Source organism: Manacus vitellinus, unplaced genomic scaffold (assembly GCF_001715985.3).
Source record: "Manacus vitellinus isolate BGI_N305 unplaced genomic scaffold, ASM171598v3 scaffold_11_pilon, whole genome shotgun sequence".
Lineage (NCBI taxonomy): Eukaryota > Metazoa > Chordata > Aves > Passeriformes > Pipridae > Manacus > Manacus vitellinus.
In genome coordinates this window covers 3745782-3766057 of record NW_021938895.1, presented here as the reverse complement: position 1 = coordinate 3766057, position 20276 = coordinate 3745782, and the positions used below count along the sequence as shown (strand labels likewise).

The following is a 20276-nucleotide window of genomic DNA, read 5'->3' as shown; positions in this document are numbered from 1 at the left end:
GGAGGGAAGAACACGAGCTTTCAAATTTGAGGAAGGGAATTTTCAGAACTTGGCTGGGCGAGGCCCTGAGCAATCCTGTCTGTGAGGTTTGCTCTTCTTCAAGCTGGCATGGGACTGGGACTCCTGAGAACCCTCCAACACACACTTTACTGTGGTTTCTGACTCTTTCAGTCAGAAAAGACAGGAAAGCATTTCTGTGAGGAAGTGGGAATATCCGGGCAAGGATATGTGAAATGAAACAAATAAAGATACAGATTGCAGACTGCACCTTGAAGCAATGGTAAGAGATTTGAATCTGCAGTCCAGAGAGGCCAGCTGGGAGTCAGATATTGTCACTGAAGTGCTGGGTTGAACGGAGTAAACTTTTAAATATTGTCTTGTGCAAAAAATATTGTTACCTTCTATGAATATCTGATTTGGAGAATCTTTGCAGATTCTTTTAACTGGATGTTGCAAAAAATAATTGAAGAACAGAATATATTTTCGTAATTGAAAGATCTGGCTGAAGACTTGAGGTCAGTATCTCTGCAGAAATAAGCTTTTCTTTTGTTCCACTCTTTACCTAAGTAATTTTGTGAACCCATTGTTTCCTGGAAGCAGTGTGTCTCCAGTGAATCTGAAATGGAGATGTTTAAGTGGAGGTTCCTGTAAAAGGCATTTTGCCTCTGTGGTTCTCCTGTCTCTGTTATAAATCGATTCAGACATACTGAGGCACATAAAAGAGAGGGGGTGGAATTTTCTGGCTGGAGCTCAGAGTTGGTGCTTCAGCATAAGCTTTGTCTGGTAGAACTGACTTTAAAACCCACTAGAACGCAGCCATCCCTGGGGGGGGTGTAGCAGTTACTTGAAAGTGACTTTTATGTGACTGAAAAAGGCACAAAGGAAATAAGTAATAGTCCAGAGGTGGAATTTGATAACTCTGAAATGTTTTCAAAGCTGACAGGCATTCTGGAATGATTTGTGAACCGCTGTTCTTTGAAACAAAATGTACTGTCCATTGTTTGTGGAGATGAGGACAGACAGTCCCACCAGAGGCAGTACCTGACTGTAAACCTGATGCTTCATCTCTGTTTTACTTGCTATGACAGGAGAATGCCACTGGCATCAGCAGTTAGAATTCCTTTAGAGATTTGCTTCATCAATTGATAGGAGTTGTAAGGAAATGAGGTTTTGCTGTTTATACAATAGTTATGTATGTTTTGGCTGTTTTAATGTTTCTCCCAGATTATTCCAACCATGCACAGTGTGAACAGCTCAGAGACTCCCTGGCTAAAAATAATGACACATCTGAGACCTGTGAAAGAACCTGATCAGCCACGGCCTTGGCAGGTGAGTGACTCCCAATAGTCCTTCAGCTGTAGGTTCTACTGTGAAGAATCACAGGAAACCAGTATCTATAACTGGGATCCCAGAGTATTCGGGTGTAATTGGGCTTCTGTGTTGGAACTGGCCACCTAATGCCACTGAATTCTGGACAGTGTTCTGGTCTGTCTGTCTCTGCCAGACTGCTGTCCCTGGTATGTGCCCGAATTCATCTGTGAGCCAGCAGGAGCCTTGTGTCTCAGTCTGTCCCTTCTGGGCACACTCAGAAATGGTTATTGCAGTGTATGTTACTTTCTACTGCTCCATCCCAGTTTGTAGCTTGATTGTGGAACCTGGATGAGGGCCTGATCTTTGTAAAGCAGGTTGGCTTTTTATGCAGACCTCGCCCTTTCTTTACCTTTTTATCCAGAGGTTCTCCTCAGCACCAGCAAAGGTGCTGACAGAAGGGCTTCTGTTGTGCAAAGATATGAGTGGAGGAATGAAATGGAAGTTATGGAGGGAGGAATGAAAAATAATTATTCACAAAGTTCTGCAAAATCTGAGATGTGTTTGTCATGGAGAAGAACAAAGAACTCTGTAAAAAGCAACCAACTCAATGGGTTTTATCAAGCTGTTGCATCCTTTTGAGGCAGCTTTATCGAGTTATTTGCAGTTTGGTATGTGGAAAAGTTTCCCATAAAACCTGAAACAAGCTTGTGACTAGTCATGGACTCATGGAACAGCCTCAGCTGGAAGGGACCTTGAAAGATCATCTGGTTCAACCTTTTTTGGGAAAGAGACACCAGATGAGGTTGTCTAGCACCCTGTCCAATCACATCTTGAAAACCGTCAGTGATGGGGACTCCACCACATCCCTGGGGAGGTTGTTCAGTCAGTGATTGATCTCACTCTAAAAAATTTCTTTCTTATATTGAGATGAAACTTCAGCCAATGCAACTTGTACCTCTTACCCCTTGTCTCTTCCCTGTGGCTTCTGGTGCAGAGAGAACCTCCATCCTCTTTGTAGCTGCTCTGTAAGTACTGTGATGAGGCTCTCCCTGAGCCTGCTCTTTTCCAGGTAGAATAGACTGAATTCCTTCAGTCAAAGGAGACCTAATTCCTTTGGTTCTTAAGGAGTCTTCAGACAGGGATCATCCTGAAGGAAGACTTTTCACCTACTCACCAGTGTGTGTTCTGAGTACTTTCTGCTGGTGGTTCTCAGCTGGAGTGATGGCTCTGTCTCCCTGCTGCTGTTACGGTGCTGGTTTTAGAAAGGATCTGTGATTATGTGAAGTAGATTTGTCAGAAGTAATACAACATACCAGTTGCTTCAAATAGTAGGATGAAAGGGTCTTAAAACGTGCCAGCAATTTAGATTTCTTCTTCTCATTTGTTTTTGGTGTTTTTTTAATATTACTTGTCCTTTCCTTGCCTGGTCTGATGTATGATGTCCTGCTTATCTCAGGATAATAAACCTGTTGGAGTGTGGAGCTGGTCAGCAAGGTCAAGACAGACGTGACTGAAAACTACACTGTTTATTGGAAGTAAGAATCAACATTAAGCACAAGGAGTAGCAGGCTAATTTTCCATTCTGTGCATCAAATGCATTCCTTGAGTCTGTGCTGCCACTGGCATGGTGGGCTTGTGCAAAAATGCTGTGGCTGTAGCTCAGTTTTTAAACAGCAGAAGAAAGTCACAGCAGGGATGACTTTGAATTCGTCTGTGGAAACCACAGGAGGAGGCAGCAGGTCAGACAGGTGAAATGTGAATGTTTCAGCCCTGCCTCTGGCTTAGGCCTGAGTAAAACCAGCTCAGTTGAGGTTTGGGATAACCCTTTGTCATTTGGGGTCAGCTGTCCCAGCCGTGTCCCCTCCCAGCTCCTTGTGACCCCCCCAGCTTGCTTACTCGTGGGGTAGGGAGAGAAGCTGAGAAAACCTTGGCTTAGTGTAAACACTACTTAGCAACAATTAAAACATCAACATTACTCTCATCCTAAATTCAAAACACAGCACCGTACCAGCTACTAGAAAGAAAATTATCCCAGCCAAAACTTGGACAACTTGTTGCCTGTAGAAGCTGCTGATGGACTCGTGAAGACAAGGTCTCTCTGGTTAACCCACAGAGTTGGTGCAGCCTGATCACAGGGGAGGTACCCCCCTCATCTTCCCTGCAGGAATTCCATCCCCAAGTGATAGATGGATTTGGTCCATATTGCTTGTGCTCCTTGCCTGCAGTGCAGGAGTTGAGTTTATGAGACATGTGTTTGGCACAGGTGAGCAACAGTGGCAAGGAACAAGTGGTGTGTGGTCATGGTGAGGAGCAGCCAAGGAAATGTATGGTCTTAACATGTACATTCCTGTTCCCATTCCAGTTCTTCCAACACTCATCTGTTGCTACTTATCCCCACTGTTCCGAGCAAGTCTCACAAGGATTTGCCAGCTGGGTTATGGTATAATGTGCCTTTAATCACAACACCAGTGATTATTTTGAATTCAAAGTAAATCTGACTCCTAGTCTGAGTCCTGCTTTTACTTCATGTGGGTTTTTAATGTTCTGTTAGGTAACACCTGACCAAAGCCGAGACATCATTGCTTCTGTTCAGTGCATCTTGGACAGAGAAAATTGTTTTGTGAGGGTAAGAAATGGTACCTCTTCTCATTTGTTGTGTGCTTTCCTGCATGTCAATGTGTTCTAGTTTCTGGTCAGTGATTTGTGAGAAAATGTTAATTGTCTGTATTCTTGAAAAACTGATTTAGAAGTATGAGTTTGTGGTCTCTCCTCTGGATATGACTGAAGTAGTAACCCTAAATGTGAATCATAGGTAACTTACCTGCCTGTTTGCACCTGATATTTGCTCTGTGGGTGTGGTTAGTTGGTCAGTGGGGCTGTGAGCAAAGGGCAGCAGGGCTGATCTGATCTGATCTGATCTGATCTAGCAGATTGCCAGTGCTGCAGGGAGAGGGTCCCTCTCCTGCTGCCTGTCTTGCACAGTCTGCTGCTTATCAGCCCCCTGTTCTGCAGTGATTTCAGCTCAATAACCTGATGGGAAAAAGTGAGTAATTTTCTGCCAGTCTTGCACCACAGTTTCAAAAGTTAAGGGTCTGAATGCCAGAGCTCTTGCAAGTGAGAGGTTGGAAATGAGTGGTGGGAAGTGGAGAGAGGGAGGAGCACAAAGAAGGGTTGGAAAACAGTGCCCTTGGAGCAGAGACCAGTCAGCCTTCACCTGTGAAACCTTTAATGTGCTTGGCCAATAATTTGTATGGTTTTATTTTGCATTTCTTACTTAGGAGGTGGACAGATACCTGAGGCACAATGATTTCCTAAATCTGAGAAAGAAGGAGATTGTGTACAAAGAATGGCTTAAGGATGTTTTAGAGCCAGTGCTGCAGAAAATTGAGGACGAAATGGGCAGCCAGTCAATCGAAGAAATGCAGAAAAGGAAACAAGAACAATTGTCTCAATATTTAAACTACAGTAACAAGAAGGTATCAAGGAGAAATAAATTTCTGTCATGGAGAGGGTTGCATAAGGAGGGCTTTGGACAAGATCAGGGGTTTAGCTGCTATTTGCTGTCCATTGAGTAGCCTGGAATTCAGATGCACCTTACCTGTAACTTACCTTTCTTTCCCAAGGACTTCTGCAATGGTGACCTATGATGTTAGAGCTGTTTAAGTTCACCATCAGATACAAACAATAGCCTTGCTTGGGTATGAATATGATGAGACACCATATTGATGTGTATTTCCATCTGTGAGCTGGATCATGTAGTGGGAAAAACTGAGCTCTGTCAGCTGAAGTCAAAGGCTGACTGAGCAGGGAGTGGACTGCACTCTCATGTCGCAGAAGTTAAGCTACATCACTACTGCAGTATGTTGGCAGAGCACGAATGAAATGATTTTGTGGCCTTGGATGCTACTGATCAAGCATCATAAAAGAAAAAAATGTGGGAACAGGGAGATACAAACAATTTTCTTGAAGTCTGTATACAGGCAATAGACCCAACTTTTTGTAGTTCCATGGGTTTCAGTACTCAGAAAAAGTGCAGTCACTGTAGGAAATACTTGTTGGTTTTCTTCATTTTGCTCTGAATTTCACAACACTGTTGAGTATCAAATCCCACAACTCAATTTTCTGCATCTCAGGAATGGAAATGTAGAGCAGTAAGAGCAGTTACATAAAAATGATAATATTTTATTGAGAGCAGGAATTTGTTGTCAGTGGAAACCACTGCACAGTGGAGTCGTGAGTCTGTAAACAACCTTCTCAGCCAGAAATGAAAATGTCATGGGAGCTGCGTTGTTTTAACGAGAGCAAATGATTTCTTTTTCAAAGGCCTGATGTGACAGACCCATGCATTTAAACTGCATGGAACAACAAAGACCTGAACCAGTCTTACTGCTGATGTCCTAGGATTTAGGATATGTTGGGTGTACTGTACATATCTGGGTCTGCATCAGTCCACTTCCAAGCTTCTGTGTGAGGTCAGGAATTTGCTGGGTGTCCTCCAAAAGCACTGGCTGATGTGCTGGGATGTGTCCTCCTGGAAGGGAAACACCAGCACCAGCGATCAGCCTCCACCTTTTCCCCTTGCTCTGTGGTGTCTGCTCTATCATCAGCATGTCTGCAGAGCAGATTGAAGCCCTTCAGAGTTACAGGACAACTCACTTGCATAAGTTTGCATTGACCGTGGCAGCACATGATACGTTTTGCAGAACTTGAAACATTTCTGTAGATTGGTTAATATACTGACTTCTGGCTATGTATTTCCCCCTCACTCCCTTCTTTTTGTCCATTTGCTCTCTTCCCTGTTATTAGGCTTCTCCTCCTGTTTCCCAGATCTCCTGACCTTCCCATGCCTGTGATTGGTCCATTCCTTCTTTCTTTCCATGTCTATTATTCTTCCTCCAGTCTCTCTTCTTGCTCTCTTTCTCTCTCCAGTCAACTCCTTTACTCCATCCATAAATCCATTTTGCCCCTCTTTCTTCTGTCACGCTCCCCACTGCTGTGTCTCCATCTTCTTGTTGCTTCTGATAATTCCTCCAGGTTCTTCACTGCCCTTTGCTTTCCAAAGCTGTCTTTTTCCCCTTTCCTCCATTCTCCTTCTCTCCTCACTCTTTTTCCAAATCTCTCCATCTCAGTCTTTGTCAGCTCACTCATCTGCCTTTTTCACACCATCTGACCTCTCCTCCTTTACCTCCCTTCCTTGACTCCCTGTTCTTCCAAGGACCTGCTCATATGTGGGTTTTTTTGCCTCAAATCTGCCTCCTTTTCACTGCCTTTCTCACTCCTCCTCCCCTCCAGTCCTGTGGCCATGGACTGCAGGTGCCTAACGAGATGGTTGGTCAGAGTGAAGATGGCAGTGTGACAGTGCAGCCTGCAAGGAGAGGGGATTCCCCTGCCTGGGTTGCTGCTGTGTTAGCCACAAGTCAGCTTCTGGTAGTCCAGGCTATTGTAGGCATTGTGTGCTGCAGAGAAAGAGACCCCCCTGACTCATTTTGAAGAGCTTTTACTCTGCTTTATTCCAAGGGCTGTGTGAGGGGTAATGCATCGACCACGTGAAGGGGTCAGACCTGGGAGTGCAGCAAAGCACCTCCGTGATCCACTGAGGTCTCAGCAGACCTTGTAAAGGGGTGATATGTGATAATAAACCAAGGGGTGGCACTAAAACTCTGCAAATTGAGCTCTATTAGGGCTTGAAGCTTTCCAGGGACAGAAACATGAGATGATGAGCGTGGCTGCTGCTTGTTGTGTGGGGAATTGCCAGATCCTGAGGAGCAGAGGCCCCTGCAGAGGCAGCATTCACACTCAGCAGTAGAGAAGCCCCACGGTGCTTCCCGAGTGTCTGAGAACAGCACAGGCCCTCAGGGCCTGGCTCACTTCCCTGTGAGCTGCTTCAGCACAGTGACCTCTTAAATCTACTGTAGATCCCACTTTTTTTTTGGTTGGACTTGTCTTGCAGAGCTCCTGAGCTGTTCAGGTTAAAGTATGGTTTTTTCCAAGTCTTGAAATCACATCCACAGATTGCCATGAAGCACTGTGTAGGGCCGAGATCTAGGAGGCCGTGGGCTGAATGCTCCCTTCCTTCCTGGGATCCATGGAGAATAACCCACACAAGAAAGATTAAAAAGTTCATTTCCAAGGTTTTGTAAGAAAGAATATTAGGGAGGACTATTTTATGTGCTTGTTATAGGGAACTTGAACTGCAGAACATGTTGATTGTTGCAGGCAGTTTTTGATGAGAGGGAGCTGTGACCTGGACTATGAGGTGTGGCTCAGGTCTTTACTCTTATGTCTAGATGGAAAAGCCAGCTCATGAACCCAGACCAGTGACCTGCCTAGGGCTGTGCCTGCTGAGGGCTTACCCACTCCTTTCTTTTTTTCTTTTCAATAGCTGTTTCCTTCTCTGTCAAAACATTTTCCCTTGACCGAAATTTCCACTGTCTTGACTGCCCTAGTTAAGGTTAGCATCTTAGCCTGAAATTATTTCTGGATGCTCCATGAAATCATGTATTATGTATTTATGCCTATGATAAATTAAAATGGATAGAGGAATTTTCCTGTTACACTTCAGTCACCTTATTTCTGAGGTGCAGTGTATAAAAATTTGGGAGTCCTTTTCTCCACCATGTCTGTCACAGGCTGTGTCCCACCCAGGCTGGCTGCTCTCACCATTGTATCACCTAAGGCTTCTGAGACCTGACCCAGTACCTGCTTCTCCCACAGGGCTACGTGTTTTTGGACTATTTTGACCCATCAGAGTATGATCCATTCTCCCAGAAGACGTGCACAGACTGCTGGAAGGTGTGAGGTTTGGAGTTCCCCTTTGACCAGCAGGCAGTTCATAGTTAGGAGGCAGAGCATGTTACTGATGTGCTGCTGTAGGGAAACACATTCTAGTTTTATTACCTGAACAAATATGGGTCCCAGCTCCTAGTGCATTTAAGGCCAAGAGTATTTGAACATGGTTTTCAGCAGGAATGTGGTTTGGATCCATACTAAGCCCAGATTTGGAGGCACAGTAGGCAATGGCAGGGGGGAGGTTTGTTTTCCTCATTTTAAATCCACTGCGGCAGCACAGGGAGTGTGTTCTGTCTAAGGAGGGTTGGAGAGTTCCCAGGCAAGCTGTGTGTGTGCTCTGTAGAAGGAACTACTCTGGCAGCTCAGCTGATCTTTACAGGAGCATGGCAATAGTTTTTACTTCTGTTTAAAGAATGAAAGTCATCAATCACCACAATGACAGCGAGAGCCAATGATGTCACCTGTCCCCCAGCTGACCAGAGCAGCAAGCACAGCCATCAGAAGGTACCCTTTAGGTTACATCCCCTGCCAAAGCAAGTGATAACAGGCCAGGTCTTCTGGCAAGCTGCAATAAACTTACTGTCTTGAACGTGGTTCTGAAATGTTGTTACTCAGCAGCCAAAGAAATGTCTGGGATGCTGCTCCTGTTGTTGCCAGCTCCAGTTCATGCTCTACAAGCCAAAATCTGCTGTTTTAGGAGATTTAACTTAGGCTCAGCTCAACAAAAACAGTGCTGGTGTTCTCTCCTGAACACAGTGTACAAGCAGTAAATCAAACTTTTAACATACATATTAGGTGTTCTGAGAAAGCAGGAAATAAGTAGGGGAGGGGAAATGGGAAGTGCTTTTCAGAGAGTCTGTGCTGAGCAGCAGCTGAGCCAGTGCCCCACAAACCAGTCTCTCTCCCATTCCAGTGTGGTCCCATCTCCCCCCTGGTCTGGCTGCACAGCAACTCTGGTCTCAAAGCCTGGAAACAGAATTTCCTCTATTCTCCAAACTCTCACTGTACAGACACAATCTCTCAAGAGTTGCCAAGGTTGAGTTTTATTTAGGATTAGAAATACTGAACCACAGAAAACTGTTAAAAGTAACAGAGGTTGACTCAGTAAGGAGGGTGCACAGATGGTGACTGCATGGGAAACTGCCAGACTTCAGGAGGAATTGCTGCACCCGTGGAAAGGGCTGCTCAGAACTGCACGCTGTGCTTCCGCAACAAGGCAGTTTAAGGAGGCAGTAAAATGGTTACAATGTATCAAATATTCTATAAACAAACTTTTTTTTTTTAACCATCCCTGATTTGGTGCCAAGAGAAAGCTTTTGCTTTCAACCAGCTCTTTTTACAGGTTTGTGTTGGGGTGTAGTTCCCCCCAAGCAAACCTTTTAAACTTGTAATAAATGTTTCTTGAACGAATCCTGTAAGTTTTTCTCATTATTTCACATTCCCCTGTACAATAAAATATACTTTTTAAAAATCAATAAACATCTGTAGACAAATTACATTAATAAACTTATATTTTACTCTCTATATACATGTTGGCAATGTCAAAGCTTCAAGATTCACATGGAGGTCTGCAAGACCAAGGAAATGTACACAAATAACTTATATTTAGGAAAAAAACCCCAAAAGCTGAAGAGTATTTTGCCACATTATTGTGGGTCACAGTATTTAAAATATTTTTTCTAGTTATTCTTCACAACAACATTGTCTTAGCAGAGAATGATGAATCAAACTGAAGCAGAAATTAAAATCAAGTAGCAGTTACTGATTCCAGTGCAGAACTAAGTCAAGTAAAGAACTACACTTGATTCTTAAGGAATATACAATATATTGGAGACTTCTCCAGTACTAAGGCTTCTTCAGCATTTTACCTTTAAAACCATCATCCTGAGACGGGAAGATTCCAGTGGATATCACTTTTAGGATTTCAAATGGAATGATTCCAGTGTTGAGCTTAAACCATTCCTCAGTCTGTCTGTCAGACCAAGTGGTAAAATATACAAACAGCTTGGTGCCACATTTCTACTTAATACTTTTTATGGCCCTGAAAATGGAAACATTGGCATCCAAACCCAAGATATTCCAACATAATAAAAAGGCACTGAGCTATAGTGCTGTATATACAGTAACATTTGTGTTTGCATAGATCAACAACAACTGGGAACACTGCAAGGAACTAAGCACAAGGAGGAACTAAGAGGAAACACGGAGGCAGCAGGAACTCTTGCTTAATAACCAGCGTGGGGCAAGGAATCTTTTACCAAAAGATATTCAGTCTGTCAGCTTCAGTTGTCCTTCATAAATTAAAAAAAGGTGTTCTTAGAAGAGTGCTTTCTGATCAAAGAGCTGCAGGTCAAAGCGCACCCAGACTTCTCCAGTTGGAACTTCATGCAGCAGTAAGTGTTTAGTCATGGGGCCTTTGCTCTCTTGTTCTGTTCGGATTTTTGCTACTGGAACTTCGGTGCGACCCAAAAAATCTGTTGGGCAAGTGAGTAAGACATTTCATTAGGCAAGGACAGCTTAGCAAACCTGAGTCAGGTTAAGCAGCAATGCTGCACAGTAGGTGTTCAGTTCCAGAGCACTGCTCCCAGGTTTCCTGTTTGACTGGCCCTCAGCCCCGTGTAAACCAGCCAGCAGTGACAAAAAAGGGTCTTTTTAGAAGACAAAATGCTATGGATTTAGGATGGACAACATGCCTTTATTGTCATATTTGAACTTAGGGCTTTAAAAACACTCTTAGAAAATACCCTTTCAGAAACACAATTTCAAATGTTCTCCAGTTTTAGAGCTGGCAGGTCAGAGTTAGGTGATAGAACCCGTTTACAAATCAGCTGAGATGCCACAAGGACAATAAAAAAAAAAATCAACTGTTTTGGCTCAGCCAACTTTTATTAAGCTTATATATCATTCTTCTCTCAAGAACAATGACCTTGAACAATTACTACCACTAGTAGGTTTACAGTTCTATTCAGAAATCATATACCTTCTTTGTGGCCATTTCTTATATAACATCTTTGTGTGTGTCTGTGCATTAAAAGGCTCACCGTGGACTGAAAATCCAACAGACTCTGCTGTCCGGCTGGGAGAAGCAGCCAAAGTCATGTTACCTCACAGAGAAAAGACTGAGCTACAGTTACACACTATAGGCAGTTCCTAGCAAATCTGCAATAATCAACCACATGTCAGCCCTGAAAGAGCATTTAAGCTTTTAGGGAGTACCTGACAGCCAAAACCGTGTTGTTTCCAAGCAAAACAAGAAAGCTTATCAAGCTGTTGCTGTGCAGATACAACCTGGCACCTTATTTTTGGGCACCTACAGTGAGAGAGTAAAATTTCTGCTTTCAAATTCTCTGTCTGCCCAGTCTGACCAAAAAAAAAAATAAATACCGTGACTGACATAAAAGCCAGAGTGGAATCAAATCTGACTGCCTGGAGCTGCTGGCTCTGGAAGGCTACTGAACCTCCTGTGTCCTGAGGCACTGCTTTCACACAACACTTCCCAGGCAGCAGTCAGACCAACAGGCTCTCAGAACTGCTGCTTTTCCTAAATGTCCACACTTACCATCGGGTGAGAACTGATCCCTGTCAAACATGGTGATACACAGGACATCCTGATACAGGTCCTTGATGAAGAACTGGCAGTTGAAGTTCCACTTGGGGTTCAGGGTGTCCTGCATGGTTCTGGTAGTGTAGCTCTGCGAGCCCATGCTGATCTCACAGTACGGGTTGCTCTTCCCTAAACACAGAACAGGGAGTGAAAATCCCCTGCAGTGCAGAAACCTCCCCTCCATCTGGAGCCTTCCTGGACACACATTGATGCTGCTGCCCAGATGTGGATCAGGCAATCCCTATATCCCACAGCAGCACAGAGCTGGTTCCTCACTTGTTCCTCTGAAGCTAAAGAATGGCTAATTCATACAGAAACTGTAGCTGAACCACAGTGTTTCCCAAATCACCAAACTCCTCTCAGCAAGCTTTTCCAAATGTTACAGGAATAAAAGTGATCTGAGACTGTTTCCCTCACTTACCATTGGGCTTACAGGCTTTTAGTTCTGTTGCTTCAATCACGTGCACCATCAAACGTCCTATTCCTGAGGTTTTCTGCGAGCGAGCTGGGAACAGAGAGGTCAGAAATAAATGGATTGGTTGGAACTGTAAAAACTGGCAATAGATCTGAAGAGGGAGATCCTGCACAGACACTGTGGCATCCTCCAGGTGGATGAGAGGGAAATACAGAACTCTGTAGGTACCTTGATAAGCCTTTTCACGTTTCTTCTTCTCTGTTTCGATGTACTGCTCTGACGCCGCTTTGATTTTCTGGACCCAGGCAGTACTGCAAAGAGCAATCCCTACAGTCAGGGTCATCCCACAGGCAGGGAAGTCTTCAGCATCAGTGACTCTGCCCCAATCTCTTTGGTCATTCCATCCCCCCCGGGTTTCAGAGGCATCACAGATCAAGTTAGGTCATGGACTAAAGTGATGGAGGTTTTGGATTTAATCTTGATGCCGCATTCCAAATCAGACTAAATAAACACAAAGTGGAGCTGCTGTTCTATTAAAGACTGCTGGGTCACATTAAAAACTTACTAGGACTGGGGAAGAATCCTATGGGATGCTGGACTTTGCAGCCCTAAACTATTCTTGTATACAACAATAATGTCAAGGAGCAGCAGATGTGGCTGGATTCCACTGCAAGAGCTGCTGCACAAGCAGGACAAAATCAGAGAAAACCTGTCATTCAAATGAGAGTCAAGTGGGTTTATTTCCTGACCAAAGGACTAAACCCTATTCTTGAGCTGAGAGCCCCCCATGTCTGCTCACTTGAGACGGCCTGCAGCCTCGATCTGCAAGTTTAGGCTCAGATCTGCACTGTCACTACTCACCGCTCGTTGATGTTGTCAGTTTTAAGTGTGTAAACTCTGTCGATGTGTGATATGTGGAAAACGGGCTCATCGCTTGAAGGGTCTGTGGGCAGTTTCACAAGGACTTCGTTAAGGAAAACCGGCTGAAAGAAGAGCAAATGTCACTGTCGCAGCATCACCCTGGGACAATGAGCTGAAAGTTTACAAGGATGTTTAAATACATTGTTTTACTGTAGGGAAAACTAAAGTCATAGGACATAGGACAAACAATGAGATCATTGTGTAAAGGATGTGAGAAAGGGCTGAGAGAAAAACTACTCTGGCAATACATTCTTGTCTTCCTAGATGGAGAGCTTTGTGAAAGGGGCATGTCTGTGTAAGCAGAGCTGCAGTGTGAAGCTTGGAAGTCCCTGGAATCTCTCAGGCTTCCTATGGGAAAGCAACCCCGATACTTAAACTTATCTCCCCAACTTCAGAATCTTGAGAACATGCACTGTGTGGACAGAGTGACTAAAATTTTGCACCCTTTACTGTTTTCTGAAGAAGGACAGGAAATTTCTTGTGGATGCAACTTGTGCAAACTCAAGTCAAGGCTCCTGCTTCTGAACATCCCACTGAGCTGCTCTTTCCTCCCCAAAGTGGATTGAAGTGTTTGTTAAACCAAGACACAAAAGCCTGTCCTTTTCCAGGATCCAAGCCAACGGTAGTTGTGCAAGTTGTCTGCCAGGACATGCCTGTATGACAGCAAAAGGGGCCAGGCAGCTAATCCCAGCAGAACAGCAGCATTCCTCATCAGAAGCCAGGATCCACTGCTACTAACATGACCATGAAACACCTTGGTTCACTCACCATTTTGTACATTTTGAACTGGGAGTTGGATTTGGGGCTGAACAGTTTATCGGAGCCAGAAGACACAAACTGTTTAACCATGTAGGTGAGCAGGAGGAAGTCATTGAAAAGGAATCCGTACAGCTCCTTACTGCTCTTGGCCTTGTACAGCTTCCCACTGTGCAGGAGCTTCCGTGGTCCCAGGCAGTTTGTGAGGGAGTTGAACACAGGTTGCTAGGAGAGACAAAACTCATTAGCACCAGCAACTTCATGCAGAGATCAGCTCCTGCTCCTCTTCACCGTGGAGATTGTTCAAGTTGCTCAAAACGCCCTTCTGCTTTGTTTAACAAATTTAGTTGCAAATTAAGAGAAAGGAAACTACTCCGTGATCAGCCATGGTAACAGCACAACTCCCAACTCAGAGTAGATTTAAGCTTTTACCAAAACACACACGGAGTTCTGACTGGATGAGGGCATTTACTGCACAGCCACTCCTCTGTTGTCCAGAAGCTGTGTTTAGAAAGAGCTGCACAGTCTGCAGTCAGGCCACCTCTTACAGGTGCATGAAGAGGTGATGGAACCAGGACAGACCTTCTGGGCCTGTCAAGCCTTGGTTCCTTAGGCAGCCAGTGGAGAACTGTCACACCTCATTTTGAAGGCTGTCCTGAAAGGTACAGGAGCCTGAACTCCACATATCTTTGAGGATCTGGTACTGAGGGCTTCTGTGCCCTTCCTGCATGAAGGAAAACCTTGGGAAGCACAGACTAAGTGAAATCCCACATAGTAACACCTGACTTAGCCCAGCGGCAACAGGAACAGAACTTCATAGGGAAGAGTTATTTCTGTCTGTTTAACAATTTAAATGGTATCAGTTTTTAAGCTTATAAATCAAGATTTCTCCACCACCAAAATCATGCAAAAATGAGGGTTCATCACATTATGGCTCTAAGTAGAATTCAATAAAAGCTTCTCTGCTAAGAGCTCAGTGGTGGATCACACTCCAATAAGGGATGTGAGCAGGGACTCCCTTTCCCCCTCCAGCCTTTCTGAAATTACTCTGAGAAGACTCTTCCATGCAGGGTGTCAATGCAGCTACCTCAGCAAGGCCTTCGCACTGGACGTGGGACTGTATCCATTCCAGCCTGTCCGAGTTCTCCTTCTCCCGCACCCCTTCGTTCACCTGGGAGCACAGCTCCTCCGCGCGCTCCAGGGCCAGCCTCAGGGTGCTGTGATCCGGGTGGCTTTCTGGAGTGTTCTCTAGAATCTGGTGTGCATCACAGAGGGGAGAAAAGATAAAATCAGTGTTAAGCACTGGTACTGCTCAGAGAAATCCCCATAAATGGTCAAGGTTTTATCTTTGCTTTTGCTGTTGAGATCAGACTCAAGGCATTCACCTATGAAACCTCACTTGGGGTACTCACACTCTTTATGAGCAGAGGGTAGCGTGTAATCCTTTGCATTGGTTTCAGGAGGAAACTGGAGAGGGGCATTCCTTTGCAGCGAGGGTCCAACGCAAGTTTCTGTGGTGCAGTAGAGATTTAACATTGCATTACTCATCAGGAAACAGTTGCCTCACTGGCACTGAATACTGAAAACTCTCTGATCAGATTCATTTTTCCAGGTATTCCAAGAGATCTTAGATTTTTCCAGTAAGCAAACAATACTTGTTTCCAGAACAAACAGGAAAGCCAGCGCTGTCATTGTACCAGACGCTTTACCAGCATAAATCATAGGGTCATTGTTCATGCAGAATCCTTACATTCAAAACTGTTCCAGCTTTTATTTTGACATTACAGGCTCCACTCAGGTTGAAAAAGAACAAAGCAATGAAAGAAACAAATGCCTGATGTCAGCAACTCTGGGAATTCTCCTTTCATGGCCTCAGTAAATTAGCTAGAGAGAAGGACAGGGATATAAATAAAGAGCACAGACAGTGTTAACCAAGGTCACCATACAAATACACCTTGGAAGGGTCTCAGCTGTTTTCGCAGGATTTTTACTCTTCTGGGTTATTTTGATCTGGTCCATGCTGGTCAGACGGGCTCCTCCCTTGAGAAAAGGAGAAGGCACAAAAGCTACTGAGTCAGATACCTTTAAGTAGTCTTTGAAATCAGCATCTTCATCAGTTTTCTGCTGCAGCAGCGCCGCTCCGTTGAGCTGGCAGCTGCAGAACCGGATGTAGGCCTGCATGTGGGACAGCTCTGCCGCCAGGATGTCCCCGATCATCTGCACCGGCATCTTCTCTCCTCCCGTTTTCTTACGCACCCGCAAGGCTCTGAGGAGGAGAGAAATCACCATCCAACTTTGCTGCCAAGTCTGTGAGGCCTAAATCACAGCCCTTACAACCCCCACCTCTGAAAGGACTCAAAGCCCGGGAGGTGAATTCCCATACACAGCAAAGGCACTTCCAGGCAGCGCTGGGATCCAGCCTGAATCCCCAGGAAGTCATCAGCACAACATGCTGAGCTGAATGATCTGCCTGGTGGTGTCTGAGGGACTGGGACTCTCCTGTGAGGTTTCTGGGACAATCAGCATCACTCTCTACATTCAACCAGCATCCCATTCAGTGAATTATTAGTCACATTGTCTCTCTAGAGTTTATTTTTAGATAATAGAAGGTTGATGTGCAGAGAACTGGAAAGAATGCTTCCCATGCACATACTTTTGTGTAGGCTCTGCTTCTAAGGTATTACAGCAAATGTGCATCTGTTCTTGCTGTTTACTCTTATTACAACTCCTTTTGAAGCAGTCTGTTGTGAATGCATACATGCACAGGAAATAATCAGCAAGGACAGAATACTTATTGTAAAACCAGGAAACTTCCTGGAAAAAGGAACAAGAAAATAAAAAAGAGGAAAACGTAAGACTGCAGGTAAGTACTCACTTCAGTAACTTTGTATTTGACATGATGAGTTCCTTCCAGTTAACAAAGATCAGCCCCATTTCTCCTTCTGTGAGAGAGCCCGAATCAGCCATTGGTTTTTGGAAAACCTGGAGCCAAAAAATGAGAAAATTGAGTCATTCTTCAGAGACAAAAGCAGCTCAGCCTCTTGTTTAGCCTAGCAGTGGCTGCTTTTGTTGAATGCTCAGTGTCTAATTTCTCAACAGTTAAAAGCAATTCCTTAGCAGCACTTGTGACAGCTGTCACTATTTCCCCATAGCGTGTGACCCCATTCTGATACCAGCATCATAATTTGCAAAGCAGGAACAAGCACTGGGACCTGCAGGCTGACTGCTCAGCAGAAGAGCATTCCCATGATTTCAGAGTCAATCACTACACAAATCGCACTTGCACATCGTGCTTTTCCCCCTGCCCAGAGGATGAAGGGTCACCCTGTGTGCAGAACCACAGCACATTACCTCTGGAGAGCAGAGCACCTGTGTAACTTGGTGTATTTAACATCTGTCACACTTTGCCACAGTTGTTTTAGGCAGAGAGGTCAAATTGGACGCCCAACTCCACACTAGGCTGCCCAGTCCCTGCCTGGCCTAGTGTGTTGGTCTTGCTTCCAGAAATAAAACTGGGGAGAAGACACATGATAAACTTATATGGTGCTTCTACAGCTTCTGTCATGAGCCTGTGCAGCTCTGCTCGACGCCTGGCCCAGCCCATCATCTTTCCACTGAACCCAAACACCAAAGAACAGGATTTGGAAAATAGGAAGGTCCTCGTAACCCAAGGGGTTTCACAATGTTGTTTTGCCTGCTGGGCAACCATGTAACATTCACTGGAAAGGTGCCTACACACCTTTCCTCTTCCAGCATCTCACAATTTGTAAGAATCCCATTACTGTTATTGTTCAGCAGGACAGAGGTGCTCTTTTTCTAAATGCATTTTCACATCCAAGACATCTCACCTCTACGACGAGCTGCAGATCGTCCATGTACCTTTCCTCCGTCTGAATGAGCTCGTGAATGTAGCCCTGCCTCTTCCTTTCCATTGGCTGCATGGTGTCAAGGCTCTGGAGATCAGCACACCCTATAAGAAGTAAGACAGAAGTTTAGATCCCACTCAAGGCACCAGATGTGATGAATTAAAAGAATTGCACCAGCACACACCAGCCTGTGCCTCAGACCACACAAACAGCAGCAGCGGGTTTCAAAATCGAGTGATGTAGTGATTGACCCCCTCCCTCCTTTGTGTCATTTTTCAGTCAACTTTTTATTTCTTCAAATGCCCCTTGTTTTTGTACTGTGATGCAGAATGAGAATTCCTGACTTCCTGCCACTCCATTGGTCTCATGACTTTTCTCACCTCTTCTGCCACACTGATTTGAAACTTTCCTCTTACCTCATGCAATGTCTTTTTGGACTTGATCTTAAAGATCTTTTCCAACCTTAATGGTCCTATGATTCTAAGTTCTCTTTTGTGAGATGAAGTAATGAAAAATGTGTCTGGTCCTGACTTAGGACATCACACCTTTAATCCCCACCCCATTTCTCAAGTCCTCTGCCTTAGTTAATAATTTATGATAAACCACCACTACAAATTTTTAAAGTTATAACACATAATGTTATATCTGTGTAACTTCACAGTTGCATAACTTTTTTTTCTAAAATGAGCCTGAAATATGTTGAATTATTTTTATGTATCAATTACAAATAATCAAAATCATGCACAGGAACACACTGGCAGTCAGTGACACAAACCCCAACTTTCTGTAAGAACATGCAGGCCCTACAGCTTCACACAGCTCTTTCTCTACTGTATGTTAGTAAACAAGACAACAGTGTTCAAACTTTAGTAACCAAACCAAAAATTGGTAAAAACAAAGTGGTTTAGCTGGGTAAAGGAGAGAACAGAAAATCAATCTGGATCTGTCTGTCAGCCATCACATGCCAGCAGAGGACTGCGAAGCAGCAGGGTGGGGGAAAAGGAGAAAAAAAGGAACAATTACAGAGAGTTTGAGAACATCCTTCTATTGCTGGGTGTGATGGCATCGCATTGTAATACCAGGATAGCAGAAAGGACATCGCAGGAACTCATTTAAATCCGGCATTTCTAGAGGAACAACACTTCATGAAAATTGACAGGTGGTGTGAAAGGCAGGGTGACCTACACAGAAAGGGCTGTGCCTCCCCATCACCCTGACACACCTGGGACACAAGGATGTGGCTTTATTCACTACCAGTGTATAGATCTGTTTATGGGAGGGCTGCTGTAAATAATGGAGTTAGTAATAAATTTGAGGGGAAAAACACTAAGAAACACTAAACGTCTGGCTAAACTTGATGAGACAGTGACCTAGCGGGAACCTCACAGGCATCAAGCTGCTCTGAAGGAGCAGCAACTGTCAGCAAAAGAGAAACTTATCAAGTGAACTTATGACACCATGCCAAGTATTCTAACAGGGAAACCCTTTGAACAACACAAAGAAGTGAAACAGCAAAGGCAACAACCAGATTGAAAATCAGGACTTTTCAGTTCTGTTTTGCACCCTAAGGAGGATCACAGATCTTAAGCCTTCTGACAAGATTTGCAAAACCACCACTTTTTACAAAGAGATCTGGGATTGCAGCTCTTTTGATTGTGCAGAGTGCTGCTTCTGGCCTTAGTTATCCCCAGAGTTACAATCAGGCCAAAATTAGATGAGAAAAAGAAGTAAAGTTATAGACTAAAGTCATTCTCGTGAAGTTTGGTATCTCAGTCCATCGAGACGGTCTATGGCCAATGTGTGCTACTTCTGTCACTCTTCAGTCTGTACAGCACTGAGTTTAAGCTCACCAGTTTCCTAAGACATGACATTTTAAGATAATCAGGAGTTTGCACAGTAACCAGGCTTTATTTATCCAGATTTGGAAGTCTCAGCTTTGACCACGTGGTCACATCAGCAGGGATGGACTGAAGCTCCTGTCTGCTTGTATTCCAGCTGTTGGAACAATCCACACGCTGGGATTTGGGTCTGTCCCATGCTGCCCACTGAAAGCAGAAGCAAACACTGGAAGAAAAACGTGCCTTTTTCTGCATTAAAATAGATTTGGTTCATAAGCTCATTATCAGATGCAAAAATGCAGTTACATTAACTGACTCCTGCGCTAACCTTGTATTTGGCCTGTCAGCTTCTGGCATGAAGGGACAAGTGCTGTTTTGTGTTTAATATTTTATTTGATTTTATTTAAACACTAGTGTTTACTAGTGAAAACACTCCAAATTTTGATACGTCTGATGATATCGGCATAAAAACACAGTACGTGATCCCCACATCTGATTTTAGAGGGTGAATTCAGGCATTTGGGTCTGAAGGGAAGAAAGGAATGAGACCAGAGAACAAACCAGCCTACCTGGTGCATTTGCCAATGTTTTCCCAAAGCGTCCATAGCAACCCATGGGCTCACCGGTACAGAAAGGGTGGACCTACATCTCTACACCTTCTCCTCCCACATTTCTGTTCCCTCCTTCCCTTGCATCAATTCTGGCACTTGTCTGACTCCCAGCTGACACCCTGGCAGCAAACAAATCCCAAGGGGGGCGGGGAAAGAAAACAGTAT

At 44.4% G+C, this 20276-nt stretch overlaps 2 protein-coding genes across 6 annotated transcripts in view; one reads left to right on the top strand and one right to left on the bottom strand.

Moving 5' to 3' along the window:
- The first annotated feature begins 421 nt into the window (after positions 1-421).
- Positions 422-8613, top strand: FAM228B (family with sequence similarity 228 member B). 2 transcript variants are annotated; one of them, XM_018088780.2, is made up of 6 exons: positions 422-515; positions 1225-1329; positions 3863-3937; positions 4590-4787; positions 8026-8103; positions 8513-8613. In XM_018088780.2, exons 2-6 carry the CDS (start codon positions 1237-1239, stop codon positions 8537-8539), a joined length of 471 nt encoding a protein of 156 aa, XP_017944269.1. In that variant the 5' UTR covers positions 422-515; positions 1225-1236; the 3' UTR covers positions 8540-8613. The 2 variants fall into 2 exon arrangements, with proteins under 2 accessions (XP_017944269.1, XP_017944270.1); XM_018088781.2 differs by lacking the exon at positions 3863-3937.
- A 980-nt stretch (positions 8614-9593) lies between these two features.
- ITSN2 (intersectin 2) overlaps positions 9594-20276 on the bottom strand; it is a 69143-nt gene continuing 58460 nt past the window's right edge. For all 4 annotated transcript variants that reach the window (XM_018088778.3, XM_018088775.3, XM_018088776.3 and 1 more), the window contains 11 exons: positions 17645-17766; positions 16672-16778; positions 15879-16062; positions 15209-15307; positions 14884-15051; positions 13809-14021; positions 12981-13102; positions 12348-12430; positions 12126-12209; positions 11660-11833; positions 9594-10574 (listed from right to left, as the gene is read on the bottom strand). In XM_018088778.3, coding sequence (XP_017944267.1) covers positions 10417-10574; positions 11660-11833; positions 12126-12209; positions 12348-12430; positions 12981-13102; positions 13809-14021; positions 14884-15051; positions 15209-15307; positions 15879-16062; positions 16672-16778; positions 17645-17766 — 1514 coding nt within the window. In that variant the 3' untranslated portion in view covers positions 9594-10416. The remainder of the gene's footprint in view (positions 10575-11659; positions 11834-12125; positions 12210-12347; positions 12431-12980; positions 13103-13808; positions 14022-14883; positions 15052-15208; positions 15308-15878; positions 16063-16671; positions 16779-17644; positions 17767-20276) is intronic.

Coding starts and splice junctions, on each gene's coding strand:
- FAM228B (XM_018088780.2), top strand. CDS start 1,237: ATGCACAGTGTGAACAGCTCAGAGACTCCCTGGCTAAAAATAATGACA. Junction 1,330..3,862: donor ATCAGCCACGGCCTTGGCAG/GTGAGTGACTCC, acceptor ATGTTCTGTTAG/GTAACACCTGACCAAAGCCG. Junction 8,104..8,512: donor CGTGCACAGACTGCTGGAAG/GTGTGAGGTTTG, acceptor TTCTGTTTAAAG/AATGAAAGTCATCAATCACC.